At 28.0% G+C, this 19,656-nt stretch overlaps 3 protein-coding genes across 4 annotated transcripts in view; all 3 read left to right on the top strand.

Moving 5' to 3' along the window:
* The window catches only part of LOC107443308 (putative inorganic phosphate cotransporter), a gene marked incomplete at its 5' end in the record, with an annotated part of 4,977 nt that extends 703 nt beyond the window's left edge, over positions 1 to 4,274 (top strand). Inside the window, 3 exon segments of the mRNA XM_043052351.2 lie at positions 519 to 674; positions 1,456 to 1,541; positions 3,899 to 4,274. Of these exon segments, the coding sequence (XP_042908285.2) occupies positions 519 to 674; positions 1,456 to 1,541; positions 3,899 to 4,084 (428 nt within the window).
* A 3,736-nt stretch (positions 4,275 to 8,010) lies between these two features.
* The window catches only part of LOC107443294 (sodium-dependent phosphate transport protein 1-like), a 57,024-nt gene continuing 45,378 nt past the window's right edge, over positions 8,011 to 19,656 (top strand). The window contains exons 1-2 of one of the 2 annotated variants that reach the window (XM_043052357.2): positions 8,011 to 8,126; positions 11,411 to 11,607. In XM_043052357.2, coding sequence (XP_042908291.1) covers positions 11,467 to 11,607 — 141 coding nt within the window. In that variant the 5' untranslated portion in view covers positions 8,011 to 8,126; positions 11,411 to 11,466. Of the gene's footprint in view, positions 8,636 to 11,410; positions 11,608 to 19,656 lie in introns of both variants that reach the window. The other variant, XM_043052353.2, reaches the window with a different exon arrangement.
* LOC107443307 (putative inorganic phosphate cotransporter) overlaps positions 16,430 to 19,656 on the top strand; it is an 11,075-nt gene continuing 7,848 nt past the window's right edge. Inside the window, exons 1-3 of the mRNA XM_043052358.2 lie at positions 16,430 to 16,775; positions 16,949 to 17,079; positions 18,516 to 18,665. Coding sequence (XP_042908292.1) covers positions 18,597 to 18,665 — 69 coding nt within the window. The 5' untranslated portion in view covers positions 16,430 to 16,775; positions 16,949 to 17,079; positions 18,516 to 18,596. The remainder of the gene's footprint in view (positions 16,776 to 16,948; positions 17,080 to 18,515; positions 18,666 to 19,656) is intronic.

Genomic DNA, 19,656 nt, shown 5'->3' with positions numbered 1-19,656 from the left:
CGGTGTAATATATATATATATACGTTTAGAAGATTGAATTCCGGAAACTTTTTTTTCAACTAATATACTATTTTATACATCGTATTTTGAACTTGTTAAATAAAATTCAAAACAAAGAAATTAAAGGCAAGAACTGTAAACAATACCCATTCAAAAAAACCAGATTAACTGTGCACCATAATATCATTACCTATAGCCATAATTCGGGGGAAAATACAAGAATTCCTTAAAAGACTCGAAAAAATTGGGTGATTGTTGAACCTTAATATCGTTACCATTTATACCTTAATACGAAAAAAATGCAGCGCAGCTTTCATAGAGGAGAAATTAGGCTATATTTCAATTCAAGTTGAGTCATAGTATTGCTTAATTTGGTTTAAAAAACTATTACTTTATAGTTTAACACGTACTGAATTTGTGAATTATGTACTATTCTGTGTGTATTCTTAAGCAATTTTAAAATTATTTGAACAATTTCTTTAATAATTTCCAAGCAAATGCATCCTTTTTTTTTTTAGCTGTAGCAATGTTTCTGGTTGGACTTGTTGGTATATACTTTTCGAATTGCGACTTGCTATGGAATATTGTTTTTCTTTATTTTATTTCTGCTGCTCCAGCTTTTACTTTTGGAGGAAGTGTGATTGCTGCTGTTGATATGACTCCTACATACTGCGGTAAGTTTCACAATATTTTAGAAATTTTTCTATTGTCATAATTAATCGAGCAATATTCAACATTTTCTCTCCAAAAGTGAGATTTTTGCTACAATTTCTTTCTTAGCATTATTTCCAAATATATACCGAGTGAGTTTCTGGAATTTCCATTAAATCAAGATACGATACTCAAAAATATCACCTTTCCTATCTGAAATTCGTCCCCTCGATCCGTAAAAGGTGCTCGTGAAAATACGTGTCACGGCAAAAGATTTTATGCGTAAAAACACTTACAACTTTAACTATTAATTTTGATTACTCGAGTTTCATTCAATTTAGCGTGAAAAAAATACGTAAGAAACAATGCCTCATTTATTTAGATAGAAATGTTAGCTCAGTTAAAATATATATATACCTACAAAATTGGACTTTCCGCACATAAATCCTTATAACTTCTAAATTATTCGTTGAATTGTCTCGGAATTACTTTTAAGCGTCAAAAAGTAATCAGAAACAACACCTCATTTGCCTGTTTAGAAGAAATTCTATTTTTCCCCTCAAATCACCCCATTTCTTTCAACAACAAAAAAGTGTAAAAAATAAGAACTTTTTCAGTGAACGAACATGTCCTATTGAGCATAAAACCGTTCGTAAAACTGTTACTGGAATTTTTGGAGTCTCTTGGTATATTGACCCTTCTAGTTATAATGTTTTCTCACACGATACTATGAATAATATTTATTTGTTTAAGCGAAGATGTTTATTTCTTTTCTGTTAATTAATATCTTTGACTTTTATCTAGGTCCTCTTATGGGACTATCAACTACTGTAGCCAGTTTGCCTGGATTTATGATACCTATTCTAACTGGGAAATTAACTAAATATGAGGTAAGTTTTATAAATTTATTACTCCTTGTACTTGATTGGAGAATGTATGAAAGTGCCCCGAGTTGCTAATATTACATTATACACCGAAGAGCCATTACATTATGACCACCCGGCTAATAACATGTAGGACCACTTTTAGCCTTCAAAACTGCTAGCACCCGCCGTGGCATTGATTCCACAAGGTGCTGATAGGTAGTCTGAGGTATCTGGTACCAAGAGCTCACCTACTGGTCCTGCAATTCCCTCACATTGCGAGGGGGTAGCGTGGCAGCACGAATTTGGTTTTTCAAGTAGGACCACAAATGCTCTATTGGATTAAGGTCAGGTGAATTTGGGGGTCAAGACATGACTTGAAAGTCATCGGAATGTTCTTCGAACCAATCCATGACGATTCGACCCTTATGGCATGGTGCATTATCCTGTTGGTAAACAGTATCACCCGCAGGAAAAACTGTTGCTATGAATGGGTGAACCTGGTCTGCAACTATGTTCAAGTAGCTTACAGACGTCAGGGATTGTTCTATGAGGATTATGGGTCCTAATGTGCCCCATGAAAACATTGTTCCTAAGCGAGAAACCATGAAAACCTCTGCGAGTCCATTGTTATAGATGGAGGGTGGTCACAATGTAATGGCTCTTCGGTGTATACTCGTAAGTTGAAAAACTGGAATAGGGAATTAGACATATTCTTGGGTAATGTTATTTTGGAGAATATATATTTACTAAGTTTCTGGAATGATTTACTTAAAACTAAGTCGAGTGTAGTGTATTAATTAGCTATTAGATCTTATGGGAAGTCAGAAGGGCATATATTTCAATTATGCTACACTGTAAAAAATGGATACTCAAATTTCACAAAAATTTCTTCGTTTTTGTCGAAACCGTTTTCTGGTATATGCTCCAAGCAAATATTTCGTAAAAGTGACGAAATAACTATCGTCACTTCTTCGAAAAAATGAATTTCGTAAATAAATAAATATTTCGTCATTCTATTTTTTTCCAAAGATATCGTATTGACAAATTTATCCAACTTTCTTAATAATCACTTCATTCTGAGAATCATACAGCTAAGTCAACATTAATAGCACAAGAAAGGCAAATAGAACAGAGATATAAAACACCCATGTCTGAGACAGAATGCGATCTTCCTAGTAAGATGCCACCTCCTTGACCTCCATACAAACCTGTCGGCTTATTTCATTTTCTTATTTTAGATCACCTAGTCTTTATCCTAGTTTCGTCATTCGTGTTAACAATCTTGCACAATGCACTGCGTTGAGGTTTCGAGTTGAGGGCGCATCTTCGTCATATATTTGGGAGTTCCCGCTTCGTCACAAGTCCCGTGATTGCGGGACAAAATAATTCTCAAAATTAACGAAATATAGCTCAATTTTTACTGAATCGTCAAAAGTGAGAGTTTTATTTCTGAGAGTGTCAAACTGACCTTTTTGCTTGAATCTTTTCTCTGCATCTAAACAAGATATTGCTTCAGTTTTATTTTTACAGAATATGACAGAGATATGTTTCAAAGAAAATTTACATATATATATATGTATTGTTGAGTTGTTGCGAAAGGAAGGTCCCTTACATTATTTAATTTTTTTTTTAAATTCAGACCTGTGAATTTCGATGTAAAAACTCAGAACATTTTCTTGCAACTGCACAATTTCAATTTTGAAGAATTTAGCTACGATTTCAAATTAGTTGACCAATAATCACCGTGTTCATAAAAGAATGCTCCAGTTATAAGTTCTTTTAGTTTTAACTGCAATTATTCTGAAAATTCAGTTCAAGGTTGCAATTAAAAAGTAGCTTGAACTGTTTCATATAAGCAAATACGCGAGTACTACAAAAGGCATTAAACAAATGTAGTATGAAAATATGCAAAATAACGACTTCTGATCATAGGGTGATTCTTGCTCTTGAATTTGTTAATAGTGAATCGGGTCAAATTTCGTTTAAAGTTTAATTATGATCACTCACAAGCCAAAAACATCCACAGCTCGGGCAGAAATTCGAAACTATCGAATGTTATTCATTCACATTCAAGCAATACCTAAGAAATTGGCCACTAGAATTGAGACTCAGGACTGAAGATCCTTTGATGTCCTTTAATGTTAATTTGTTAACCAAAATAAGGAGAGAAAAGAACTCAAGTTGGGCCTTATAAGAAGTAGTGCACATATTCAGCATTTGAAAGAAAAATTAGGTTAGTTTACCTATAATATCTGTGATTTGTTGTAAATCACTTTAATTCAACTGTTATAAATGACTATAGGAGTTGGAACATTCTTTTACGTTTCTTATGGTCTAAATTTGTTAACAAATGCTTGATTTCAATATCAATATAATTTCAGCAAACAATGTCGCAATGGCATAAGTTGTTCTTGATCACTTCCATTGTTGTATCGTTGAATGGTGTGGTATTTCTCATATGGGGATCTACTGAAATTCAGCCCTATGATCCAGCCTACAGGACAGAAAAACGTCCAGAGTCTAAACCTGATGTTATCGTTCTAGAACATTCTTCTACATATTTTTGACTGCACAAACAACAGAATTGAAAATTTCTTATTGAAGTCACAATGAAAGTTTATAATTTTAAAAGGCATTTGGTTTAGAAAGAAACATCAAAAATACGACAATTCTTACTGTTTTTCTTTATTTTGTAAAGTAATTTTATATTTTAGTTAATTTATTTTATATTTTATTGTAATAAACTACTTTTTTGTACATCTTTCTTTTTTCTATTATATGACTCGGTCTCTTGCTCATTATTAATTAATCAATGATACAAGGGAGAAAACTCTGCTCAGAATTTTATTGGTAGTATAAATAATTCAAAATATGATAAGGTCAAAGGTTTTTAGGGAATAAGAGTTTGAAAGATTTTTTAACTATTAAAGGGTAGTCGTATTTTTCTCCTTTTAAAATTTGAAAAGCTACTTATTAAATTTTACATGAGAACATATTTTAAAATTATTTTGCAATTTTCTTCTCACCCTTTTTGCATTCTTACGTAACATTTTACTTCAGTGTTTACTTCATGATTTATGATACGCATACAGAGTCAGTCGCGACAGAACCCCGAAAAGGGTGCGCTTGGATTTTTTTGGCTAAAGTGATTGTCGAACAAACAGGCGAAGATTCGATATAAAACGTAGCCGTACCTCAAATTATATTGATAAAATAATTTTGTTCAACATGTATCCTAACAGTAGGAATTTTGTCATTATAACTTAATTTGACGCCTCTTGATTCGTCGATCAGAAACATGTCAACTGTTCGAGTATGGTTCAACCTTACATAAGAAAAAGGAAGTTAACATTTAAGGGGGATCTTAATGGAACACCCTGCATATTCTTGATGTAAATTATTCTCACATAAATAAATAAATTTATGCAAAAGTTTTAAATAAGTCAGCACAATAAGCATAGGTTAAGCCTTCGAGCCATTAAAATTGCGTCCGAGTACTGAAAATTTGATTATAAGATGAAAAGTTATTCAGCGGATATTTTTTAATTTGGTACTTTCAATTTTATTTTATGAACATGATTCGCTGAGCATTTTATGATTCGTTGAACTGCCAGACCAATTTTGGGTTTACGATTGCTAATATATAACTCCGTGGCCTTGTAATTTTGAACCCAAAATAAAAGACAAGGGAACTTATCTGGATCAAGTATGGGAAGAAATTTGCTTTCGTGGACGGCTTTTTGATAGAACTAACCCGCATTTGCGTTACATAGAGAGGAAAACCACGAAACCTCCTGCGATTTACCTAGCAGCAAGGAGACTCTAACCCATGATCCGTTTACCACTGAGGATATTTTACGTCAACACTGTGTTTGGGGGCCGGGTGTGGAATTCGTATCGACCAGCCATAGCTGGGATTCGAACCGAATTTACCTTATATGAACGCGAATGCTCTATCCCCTGAGCCACGACGGCTTTTAATCGGGTACTTGAAATTCATCATATGGCTGTGTCTAATCACGTGGCTGTGCATGGCGTGTTAACTTTACAAACTTAATACTTCGGTTTATTATCACGCTGTATCCGTTTTCGGATCAGATTTAATTATATACCTAAAAGCGATACGATGCGTTCGTCTCAAATATAAGTGGTTGACACAAGTGCGACGTCGCTTGCAGGTATCCAATATGTGTACTATGCAAATATATTTCATAAATTCATCTGATTAGTAATGCTTCGTTCTCTATCGAAACCTGAATTTGGATTCAACTAAACACAATCTTTCCCAACTCAATATTTAATTTTCATACAAATATCATAAGTAATATAACTTTTTTTCAGCAAAGCTCATTGATTTAGTTGCATTTTAGAGACAGACATGCTTACAAGACGATTTTAATTAAGTAAACTCATGTTTGTGAAAATTGCAACACCATGAGGGAATCGTCATAATTAAATGAAATTTAATACACAGCTGACTAGTAGTAGTACAAATAAATTATAAAATTTTCAAAGCAAACAAACAATAACAAGAGATCAAAATCAGTATTTTGTGTAACCACCACGCGCCGCATTAAGTGCTGTTACACGACGTGGCATGGAGTCAAACAAATTTTGAATGTCTGCCTGAGGAAGAGCGCTTCATATTGTTTGTATGCGTACCCAAAGTTCGTCTGTAGAAGCAACAGGACGATGATCACGAGTGAGACGCCAACCATCGAAATCCCACACATGTTCAATCGGCGATATATCCGGGGAATACGCAGGCCAAGGAAGAAGCTGTACCTGCCGCGATGCAAGGAAGGATTGAACAGTTCTAGCAATATGAGGGCGGGCATTGTCCTGTTGAAATACAGCGCCTGTCGAGGCTTGAAGGAAGGGAACAGCTTGGGGCTGTAGAACTTCACTGATGTGCCGGTTGCTGTTCAGATTACCCATAATTCGTAGCAATTGAGATCGTCCATGATATGCTATGGCACCCCAGACCATAACTCCAGGTGTTCGTCCACTGTGGCGTTCGATAACGCACTCCGGAAGGTGGAGTTCACCGGCATAGCGTCTGACATGAATTCGACCATCATGGTTCTAAAAATTAAAGCGGGATTCGTGAGAAATCACGACACGCTAACATTCAGCACGCCAGTCCCTATGCTGTTTGACCCATTGCAGCCGCAGGCGGCGATGGTTTAGCGTGAGGGGGATCCTGTATAAAGGAGTCCCTTGAGCGCAGTCCATGCTGCAGCAGACGTCTATGAATTGATGAAGCACACAATGAAACACCTGTCGCTATTGACCACTGTGCTGCCAGTTGTCTAGTGGGGACCGTACTGTCAGTCAGCGCCATTCGGACCAGGTGTCTATAGTCTCGAGCTGACGTGACATTTCGGGGTCCACTCCCGGATTTCCAAGTTGTCTGACACTCGTTCGTCCACTGCTTCCAAACACACACCACTGTGCTGCTGTTACGCTGCACACGAGCGGCATCTGCACCATAAGATAATCCAGCTTCCCGAAGGCCGATGGTTCTCCCCCGTTCAAAGTCCGTAAGTTGCTGAAAACTCGCTCTCTTTCGTCGAAGAGGCATAAGTAACGACTGAACTAACGTTTACCACAAGCAGATTACCACCGATTACCATACACGCGTCGCTACAGCCGTCTATTTATTCGGATCTATCAGCCGTTCAGAGGGCGCTGCTCAGCATGCGCATGCGCTACAGGTCTGAAATTCTAATCATTTGCATAACATGCTCTACTTTGCATTTCCTGAAAATTTCAGCTATCTCGCATAAGTCCTTCATGGTGTTGCAATTTTCACAAACATGAGTTTATTAAAGTTTTCAATTTAGAATTACGAAAAATTGTTATCTTTCTTTTAATCTTTATGATTAAATGCTACGTCACTATTATTATTCGATAACATTTACTCAAGTTTAGAAAAATTCTAAATTTGAATTTTAAAACAGACTATACTTTATATTTTAAAATAAACTATATTTTATATTTTAAAGCAAGCTGTACTTTATATTTTTAAACAAGCTATACAACTTTTAAAAACTTAAAATTCAGATCATTAAATTAAAAGTTATTAATGTGTTCTCTTTTTCTAATTTCTACATTTATTTAAATTTAACTTAAATCTTTAATGGTTTAAGAAATATATTTAAATTTCACTTGAAAAAAATTCTTCTCTGTGATTCCAATTAAAAATTTAAACAGTATTTTGCTATTCTGTTTAAAACTGTGAAACTAAGTATCAGCATGATCGTCTTTATAATGAAACGTCTTTCACGTTGTATTAAAATAAAAGTATTGTAAAGAGCAATATATAAAATAATAAATCATATTTATTTCACTTTCATGCATAATGAAACACATGTTGATTGTCAAGGTATATGTTTCATTGTATAAAGAAGTGAAAAAGAATAAATTGTAGATTATTTATTCTACACTTACTTATCAAATGCCAAAAAATAAAGCTTGTTTTGTTAACGGAAAGGCAGGAATACATTTAAGAAATAAATTTTGATTACTCGTATCACAATATCATCTCTTGGCAGCACTTTGAAACGCTAAATGACATTTGTCCAGAGAAAACATTTTGCTTGAAGGGTAAACATGTTTACTTTTTACTCCGATTTGAATTAAATATGCCACATCGTTTTTGTGAAAAGTGGACTTAGTTTAAAAGTTGACCAGCTACTTACGGGAAAATATTATCTCCTTGATCGCATTGCGTTAAATGGAAGCGAGAATAATTTTAGTTAATAATAGGGACAGTTCAGAGGGTCGTTTAGTTGGCACAATTATTATGATAAGCTTCTCAGGTTAAAACTTTAAATAGTGTTTAAATTATCGTCAGCCCTCTTCTTGTCCAATTATAAACCTGTGGCAAGAAATTATAGCTTTATTGAATTGGTAAAAAAATTAAAGTTGATAATTGAAAAAGTTTGCGAATAGTTTTGTGCATTTTAGTGTCAAAGAAATTTTCTTATTCCTTTCATTTACGTTATTCATCGATGTGCGACGTATGTCAAAAATATTATCTGCAATATCTACGTTTTTCCAATAAAAGATTATTAAAATGTCAAAAACTGGAAAATTTAATTTAGAAAGAGGAGGTAAGTGAACATTTATTTAGTTTTTAATTTCAGAAATTTCAGGATCAGTCAATAAAAACTGCATTATTTTTATTTATTCATTTTTTTTTAATTTTTAAATAGAGGCTGCCAATTTCAATATTTTTTTTTAATTTTGATAAGGACAGTTAAAAATTTTATATCGATATAAATTTTTATCTACCCAAAGGCAATTCATTGAAAATTTAAATTGTTCACAGGTTTTTTTATGAATCTTAATAATACTATTATTTATATTTATTCACGCTTAATATTAAGATGTTTCAGGCTATGATAGATATGAAAATGTAAGCAATTAAGGAATAGAGTTTAATAAAACTCTAGAAAATAGAAAATACATTAAGAGAAACTAAATGCGAATTATAACTATTAAATTTTGACACCAATACGCATTCACTATAAAATCCTTGAATTGATATAGAGGGGAATTGTGACAGTTGGGACAATTTACCTTTATGAGAACACACTCCAGCCCCTAATGTAGTATGTAGTTCGAAATAGATAATTATGATTAAATTTATAATTAAATGCAAAATTATAATTTATTATAGAAATATTTATATCTTTCTTGTACATATTAATAATATTGCTTTTATTATGAGATTACTTTGCAAAATGGTAAATAAAAACTTAATGTTTCGCAAATAGCAAGCAGAAATAAAATTTATAAGTTTATCTTTTAAAGCTATATTTAGGAAAAAATATCAGGAGTTATTTCTTTTTCATAACTTTCAAAGTAAGTTATCTTATGTTTTCATAATCTATCATTTTAAGATAAATGTTTTACCAAATTCAATATTTCGTGAAAATGAATTTTTTTTAATTTGTAACTTATAGAAAATTAACTCAGAGAGCACACGAAAGTTTTTTTTTCACAATTTCTGTAAGAAAGTGTTGAAAAGAAAGTTAATAAGAATAATTTTTGTTTTGATATTTTAATTACCAAGCTTTCGAACAAATGACAGAAACGAATTTTGCAAAATCGCATTTAATTCATAAAGATTTCTTTCCCAGTATAGCGTCGGCATTTTTTCCCCATAAATATGTGATATCGTTAGTATATCTGTAATCGATAGTATATGTAAAATGTGTACCTCTAAATAGCTTTTAATTACGTAATAATATTAGAAAACAAATGTATGATAATAAAATCAAATGTACTCTTAAAGAATTCTCTAAATTAAAATAGAAATCTTCAATTAAAATGAACATATTTTTTTCTTTTTTATCATTAATAATCTGTTAATATCGTCATAAATGTATGTAAACAATATTTCGGCAAAGTGATTTTTTATTAAAATAAAATATCCTGCGCCTATATAAATAAAATATCCTTTTAATTTAGATTTCCATTTTTCAATAACTTCAGCTTTCTTGAAGTGAGTTTAAATAAAATTGGTAACCATTTGTCACTTTTAAAAAACGTGGAAAACTTTTAAATACATAATTCCTTTTGAAGTTTGTAGCATTTAAGGATTTTGTTTTATAAATAAAGAAAAATAAAAGTCAGTAAGTTCCTAATAGGTCATATTAAATATATTTACCACCAAAAAAATGGCATTTTTATAAACTAAATGAGTTTTTTTTTTTTTTTTTTTTTTATCAATTACTGTTCTTAAAACAATTTTAATTCCAAAAATACTTTAATTTACCTTTATTAGAAATAAAGGGCCCATTAAAGAATTAATTAAAGTTTATAAAACTTAGATAAATTCACGCAATCCAAAACTAAATGAATAAATATTATTGAAATAAAGCAGAATAATTCAAACTAGTGGGTTGCGCCCCTGCTCGCTAACGCTCGCCAACTCCTTAAAATTGCTACGCAATCTTATATGGTTTGCTTCGTTCACTACTAACTTAGGTACATTACGAATGCATAAAGTTCTAAGGTTTCAAAGCAATAATTCAAATCCATATAACAACTTTTTTTTTAAAAAAAATTACATATTTTTAGTAAATACTAAATCATTAAAATAAATTTGAATTCAAATAAAGACTCATTGACTGAGACTCATTTTTCAATGAATAACTAATAACAATAATAAAACAAATAAATTCGTGATATAAATCAAAAATCGTCAAATAAATTCGTAATATATAAATTCGTGAAAAAAAGCGCTTTCGACAAAATACTAAAATAGAGATCTATCGACAAAGACTACTCACCTCTGACTAGCTTAATAGTATAAGATTGCCGCACTTGAATTGTTATTTCAGTTTCCGTTTTTAAAAGCGCTATATGTTGAGCCACCTCAGCTTGATTTGGCATGTGACATTTTTAGCGGCAATCATTGGTCGATTTTCTAGCGTTGCCATTCGGGGAGTTGTAATGAGGCTTTTTTTGTCGCCTTGTAAGAGAAATATATATATAGATAAAAAGAAATTTTCAAAAAAAGCTCAAATTACAGATTACTGAAGATTCGCTTATCTATTCTTTGAATATAATCGTACAGAAATAAGCAAAGACGTGAGTTATACCGAATTAAAACATGGACTTACAGACTTAAAAAACATGGACTTATAAAATTATCCTCTAAGACGTCATGTTTTCAGACTTATATGCAGATTTATTGATGCATATTTTGAAAAGTTGACTCTGCAAAATACTTTAAACTTGGAGTGATGTTAACAGCAACAGCTTTACAAACAAATATTTTACTTCAAATTCTGATGCATTAACTGATTTATGCAGATAATATAGCACCAATTACTTTGTTTTTTTAAATTTTTTTCTATTTATTTCTCTATTTTCAGGCCATGGAATTTTTCAAAGGCGGTATGTGGTTACATTGCTAGCTTTTTTGTGTGGTATGGTTCAGCAGACTCAGCGTATAAACATCAGCTTCGCTATAGTAGCAATGGTTAATACCACCAATATTCTGCCGAATTTGAAAAATAGGACAATAACAGATTGCGAAACTTCATATTTAGAAAGTGAAACTACAAGTTTAGTAAGTTGATTAAATATGGGTGGATCCTAGAAATCCCTCCCCCTGGCGAAATTTTGAAATTTGGCCAAGCGACCTTTTGAAATCTCGCCAAACTAGGATCTGAAAGATATTTCAGGGAGATATGTTGCAACCTTACAAAGCGTCTATTTTGATTATTTTTTATTTTGTTTTATAAATTTTTAATACTTCAAACTACTTTTTTTAATAAAAGAAAACAATGATCTGAGTAATAATCGCCAGTTTGGCACGATTTCAAAGGCAAGATTCGAGTCGCCAATGGTGGACTGCTCTAGGATTTTACTTAAAATATTTTTTCTGATACATTTTTTTAATTACGTAGAACTGCAGCCAAATCCTTCAAAGCCAATGCACAAATAAAATCGAAGCAGCATTGAGTCTCTGAAAAAATTGGTATTGAAACTATCTCGCTCTGCATGATTTTCGATTTAAATAATCTGAGAAAAACATTTATTTTTCGAATGGCAGATAGCAGCTGAAAGTTGGTATGAAGAGAGTTTAAATAAATAAAAAATATTGCTCGAAAACGTAAATGTAAAATATGGAGCTTTAAAATAAAATAAAAATTACATTACTGAACCATTGTTACGAGACTCTACCAGAAATGGCACTGCTCTGTCGTTATCTACCTTACTCAACTAAAATAAAATAATTTTAACTCCATTTTATAAAAAAACAAGAAACCTAACACTTTTTATTTACACAAAAATTTGTTAGACAATATCACCATAGCCACCGATGAAACAAATTCTAGCTTACAGCTTTTATGAAATCAAAATAACAAATAAATAAAATCTAGCTTACAACTTACATATACTCAAATAACAAATAAATAAAATTTAATACTTTTAACAACTATAACTTCAACAGATTGCTTAAGTTCTAATCTCGAATTTATAACACTAGGAGGCTCCGCCCCCTGCTCGCTAACGCTTGCCAACCCCCGAGAATTGCTACGCAATCCTATGTGGTTCACGCCGTGAACCATGGCTCGCTGCGCTCGCTCGCCAATGAACACAATGTTCTAGCACAAAGACATAATATATTATCATCAAAGACATAGTATTTTATCATCAAAGACATAGTATTGTACTTATGTAGATGAATTCTACCAATGTTCTTATTGGCTTTTAAAAAAGTATATTAGCTATTTAGATTGTACATGGTGACAAAATCAAAACATTAGCTAAATAAGAAACATATTAGCAAAATTAAATTATCAAATTGTGCTTCACTAATATTCTGCATTTTAAAGCGTGAAAATTCAATGCATAAATAAACGCGAAATATAAAAAAATTCGATGCATTCAATACAAACATTTAAACGTTTTTTAGACGTTTAGGTAGCTCACAGTAGAAAAATATCAATTCAACAGCGGCCTTTNATATATATATATATATATATATATATATATATATATATATATATATATATATATATATATATATATATATATATATATATATATATATATATATATATATATATATATATATATATATATATATATATATATATATATATATATATATATATATATATATATATATATATATATATATATATATATATATATATATATATATATATATATATATATATATATATATATATATATATATATATATATATATATATATATATATATATATATATATATATATATATATATATATATATATATATATATATATATATATATATATATATATATATATATATATATATATATATATATATATATATATATATATATATATATATATATATATATATATATATATATATATATATATATATATATATATATATATATATATATATATATATATATATATATATATATATATATATATATATATATATATATATATATATATATATATATATATATATATATATATATATATATATATATATATATATATATATATATATATATATATATATATATATATATATATATATATATATATATATATATATATATATATATATATATATATATATATATATATATATATATATATATATATATATATATATATATATATATATATATATATATATATATATATATATATATATATATATATATATATATATATATATATATATATATATATATATATATATATATATATATATATATATATATATATATATATATATATATATATATATATATATATATATATATATATATATATATATATATATATATATATATATATATATATATATATATATATATATATATATATATATATATATATATATATATATATATATATATATATATATATATATATATATATATATATATATATATATATATATATATATATATATATATATATATATATATATATATATATATATATATATATATATATATATATATATATATATATATATATATATATATATATATATATATATATATATATATATATATATATATATATATATATATATATATATATATATATATATATATATATATATATATATATATATATATATATATATATATATATATATATATATATATATATATATATATATATATATATATATATATATATATATATATATATATATATATATATATATATATATATATATATATATATATATATATATATATATATATATATATATATATATATATATATATATATATATATATATATATATATATATATATATATATATATATATATATATATATATATATATATATATATATATATATATATATATATATATATATATATATATATATATATATATATATATATATATATATATATATATATATATATATATATATATATATATATATATATATATATATATATATATATATATATATATATATATATATATATATATATATATATATATATATATATATATATATATATATATATATATATATATATATATATATATATATATATATATATATATATATATATATATATATATATATATATATATATATATATATATATATATATATATATATATATATATATATATATATATATATATATATATATATATATATATATATATATATATATATATATATATATATATATATATATATATATATATATATATATATATATATATATATATATATATATATATATATATATATATATATATATATATATATATATATATATATATATATATATATATATATATATATATATATATATATATATATATATATATATATATATATATATATATATATATATATATATATATATATATATATATATATATATATATATATATATATATATATATATATATATATATATATATATATATATATATATATATATATATATATATATATATATATATATATATATATATATATATATATATATATATATATATATATATATATATATATATATATATATATATATATATATATATATATATATATATATATATATAGTGTGTGTGCTTCCAAACTCTCAGAATTCGTATCATTGGGTAACCAAGAGTTCTTTTGGCCAGAGAGTATAGTTAACAATGTTTGCTTTACATACTTCTCAAAATTTCACATTTCAAAAAATACATAGAAAATATTTGCTATTTTATATTAGCAAGGAAGATATTCAAGCAACACATGATATTTAAGCTGAATTTTCAAGACAGAAATAATCACTTTTATATTTTATGCTAAAAATTTTTAAATTTCTTTTTTAAAAAGTGAAATTTTGCATTCAGCAAACGTTTGTATGTTGAATAAATTCTGATAATTTAAGTTAAGGGATTACTTCTGCACAATTCAGATTGTGTGTTATCAGTTTTAACAATAATAAAAATAAATTTTAAGAAACTCTTAGAACCGAAGAATATGCAGTATCAAATTATTAACTCCAGATTGAAACATGATTTTATTGTTTCACATAATTTTAAAAGAACCATTCTAAAATTTTGAAGCTAATGAGAGAAAGGAAATTTTGAAAATTTCTAAAAATGAAAGATGCAAATTTGAAAAAAAAAATTTAAGTGACTATCTTTTCGTATTTCAGCTTTTCTAACTGGGATGACACTTTATAGGCGTATTTTAGTGACATAAAATGAGTGAAAATTACAAAAAATAATTATCTCATTTTAATTATTCTAGTAAAATACACACTATCAGACACTTTTAGCCCACAACGATTATGCATAGGTAATAAAACAAGTAATATTAAAAAAAAAAATTCCAACTTAGCTCTAAACTTCCCCCTACTGCCTTTCCTATTTTAATTCCTAAATAGATCAACAAAGAAAATTTTTTTTTATTTACTTTTTATTAAAAAATTACAATTAATATGCATATGTACATACAGATGACAGAATCACAATATTAAGTCCATATAAAACTAAAATTAATTGACAAAATTTATTTAACAGTAGAAAGACGAAAAATTAGTATATACCTATATTGCCCAAAAGCAGTCAAAATGACTGAAATGTGAATGTGTAAATAAATTTGTTTAAAACTGATTTTTAAAATTTTTTACATTATTTACAGTTATATAACAAGTTATTAGTAAATATTAACACTAAAAAAATTACATGTTGAACAAAAAGTCTCAAAATTCTATCATTGTACGCGCATCATTGTTTTTCTAATTGAAATTAAAAGCAGTCAAAATGACTTCCTTAGGCAATCTAGTGTTAATGACTGAAAATATGAAAAAGCTGTATTAACATCAGGTGTCATTCTCTACAAGTTTAAAAAATGTATTTGAACTTGGGTGGATGAATAATAAGTATTCCATTATCGATTGAAAATTTGCACAAGAAATATAAATATATATGGAGATTGTGAACTAACAGTAGAAATTGCACAAGCATAAAGTACCCTTGGGACATCAAAATGACTATTTTTGTGAGACCATACCATATGCTGAAAACAACTCTAACTCTTTATAGGGTCCACCATCTGCCGCCTTTGCTCCCTTATCGGCGTGTTGGTTTCCTGCGCAAGAAAGAGGTTATCTTGCCACTTTCTCATACCTTGGCTATCCAATAGGTGGCTTTGCCGGAAGTTTAATATCTGGACCTATTAGTGAAATCAACTTTGATGGTGGTTGGTCACTAATATTTTATTTTTTTGGTAAGTGAATTTGTTCATCTAAATTAATTACGCTACATTATCATTTTTCGTTTTCAACCTAAGAATTACATTAAGAAACATTTTATTAAAAATATAGACATCGATTTTGAATTTTAAGTGTCCTAAGAGTAAAATTGTCAATTCTTGTACATTGATAAATATTAATTTTCTAGGATTATTTGGATTACTAGTCAGCGTGCTTCTGTTTACCTTGTATGCTGAAAAACCAACAGATGATACGAGAATTTCAGATAGAGAGTTGCAATATATTCTCGAACATACAAAAGGAAACACAGTTCAACAGGTATGAATTACATTCCTAAATGTGACGGAGACTATAAAACTTGAAAAATAAAAATTATAAATGAAAATAAAATGACTAAGGGTATTTTTGATTTCACGTGTTAAGGCCAGTACCTAACACTGGAAAAACTGAATATTGCTGTATAACTTGAAAGATTGATGGGGTCAATTTGGCACTTCCCAGATTGTATGTCAGATCAATTAGCCCTCCAAAAACTAAGCATATATTCACAATTAACATAATAAAAACATATTATAGACTTGATCATCGAAACTTAATGGCAATTTATTTGATTTAACTAAATTATTTGATTATATTGAACACTGACTTTTCAATTATACGCGTACATATATTTCTAAGATAAGTGAAATTACCAAAAGATTACATAAGTTGAAGAAGAAAGAAGAAAAAAAAACTGATTTATTAGTTTATCCTGATAAGTGATAAAATCTCAAACCTTTATTTGTACATTTACAAATCGATTCTTAAAAAACATTTTTTTTTATCAATTTGGACTATGAATCCCCTTATAAATACTTTGCAATAAACCATTTGAATCATTCAGTAGCAATATCCGCTGGCCGTTTGGTGGCGCTAATAGATGCAGAAATAAAATCTCGTTGCCTCTGAGTGATCATTACGATATAAAATGTAATACTAAGTAATACAGTTTTTACACAATATATTGCTAAATACAAAAAATCAAAAAAAATGCCTTCAGTGAACATTTTTTATCAATACATTCGATGATTTTATTGTTGCTGTGGGGAGAGTAGAATTCGAACCTGTCAACCTTGATCTAGAAAAAGGTACCCCAACGTAGAATCGAGTTAACGTGTCTTATATACTAGTGAATTGGAATTATAGCTTTTGTAGTGGTAGATACATTACAGTACTCCCCCGCCAGAATTATAACCGGGATAGAATTCAATGAACGTATACCCCTAGTTGATTCATTGCTGTTTTGTGAGAAACCGGGAGAGCTGTATTAAGATCACGGTCGCGGTTACTCCTGTGTTGCCATTAGCAGTCGAGTCGAGAGTGCGTAGCAACAACGTGAGGAGGTGGATAGTGTCGAAGACACAAGTAGCAAGTCAACTGTTCAATGTAGACCATCCATCGAAGTAGGCGTGTTCAGATCGAAGTGGGCACTACTGTCAAGGTAGGCGTGTTTACACAACATCCAAAGGTCACCAATGTGGGGATAGTAGTTATCGATAATGTCAACCTTCATCTATGAAAAGGTACCCCAACAAAAGGTACAACAACTACTGAATTGGAATTATATTTTTGTAGTGGTAGATACACTACAGTTGCTTTAAACCGTTTTAGTTTAACTTTCATTTAAATTTTCTACAATCCATTTTTATTTCACATGAACATTGCCATGATGAATCCTATTTCAAGAGTACTGATATACTTAATGCCCTTTTTAGAATCCTCCTATTCCATGGAAAGGAATTCTGACTTCTCTGCCCACCTATGCTTTCTTTATATCATTGTTTGGACAATACTGGATGATATTTTATTTATTAACAATTCATCCAACCTATTTAGACTCTATTCTTCATATACCTGTAAAAGAGGTGAGTAAAAAAATAATGTTTAAGTTGAATTTTTCTTTTTTTTCCCAATAATAAATTTGTCCTCTTTACAATACAATAAAAACAATTATTGCAAAGCTTCAAGTACTTTCCTGCGCATGAATAATGCCATGAGACTTAACATAAGTGTACTACCTTACCCAAAATAAAATGGGAACATCCTGAAAAACTTTTGATCTAATAATCAGATTTTCACGTTCTAATGGTACAAAAACTTCAAATTTTTAGAAGGAGGGTCAAGTTTCCGAAAGATTTGGATCTTAATCTTCAGATTATGGCGGAAGCCGCAATCTGGAAATTTTGGTCCAGATAGTTTGGTTTAAAAAAGAAAAAAAAATATGAAACCTTTAGATCGCTTGATGTTGATTTCTTTTATATATATTTCTTCATAACCTCAAAATTAAGGAGCTGAATTATAATTTTCGCACACAAGTATAAAATTTCTTTATAGTAAGATAATTTTATGTAAAAAATTATGTTTTTTATTATTAAATTTAATATTTGTAGAAAAATTTAGAATTATAAGATTCTCAAATTTTAACACTAATTTCATCATCGTATTTTTTAATTACATAATTCAAAATTTAAAAAGATTTGGTTGAATAGTTCTTTAGAAATAAAATTTTTAAAACATGACTTCTTTCATATGGCAAAATACGTAAAAGATGAAATTAGATAATCAAAACTTTTAAACGCTCTTCTGTCTAAACTATTAGAACACTATATAACAGATTACGGTTTGACCCATATTTTGTGAATCACAAATCTAAATCAGCCGAAGAAAGAGTAAGTTGATTCAGGGAAAGTATGTTTTTGCATCTGATTTCGTAACTTAAAATTTCGTCTGCGTCTGCTTTAAATAATTATTAGGTTGCTATTTATATTTCTGACCTAATAATGAAAAAACAAATATGTAGGATCGAAATTGGTTTTATTGTTTTTCAAAATATTCTCCATGACTAATTTCGGATTT

The sequence above is a fragment of the Parasteatoda tepidariorum genome, chromosome 6, assembly GCF_043381705.1.
Source record: "Parasteatoda tepidariorum isolate YZ-2023 chromosome 6, CAS_Ptep_4.0, whole genome shotgun sequence".
NCBI lineage: Eukaryota > Metazoa > Arthropoda > Arachnida > Araneae > Theridiidae > Parasteatoda > Parasteatoda tepidariorum.
Note: the sequence above shows the minus strand (reverse complement) of the source record. Positions and strands in the feature narration are given on the sequence as shown.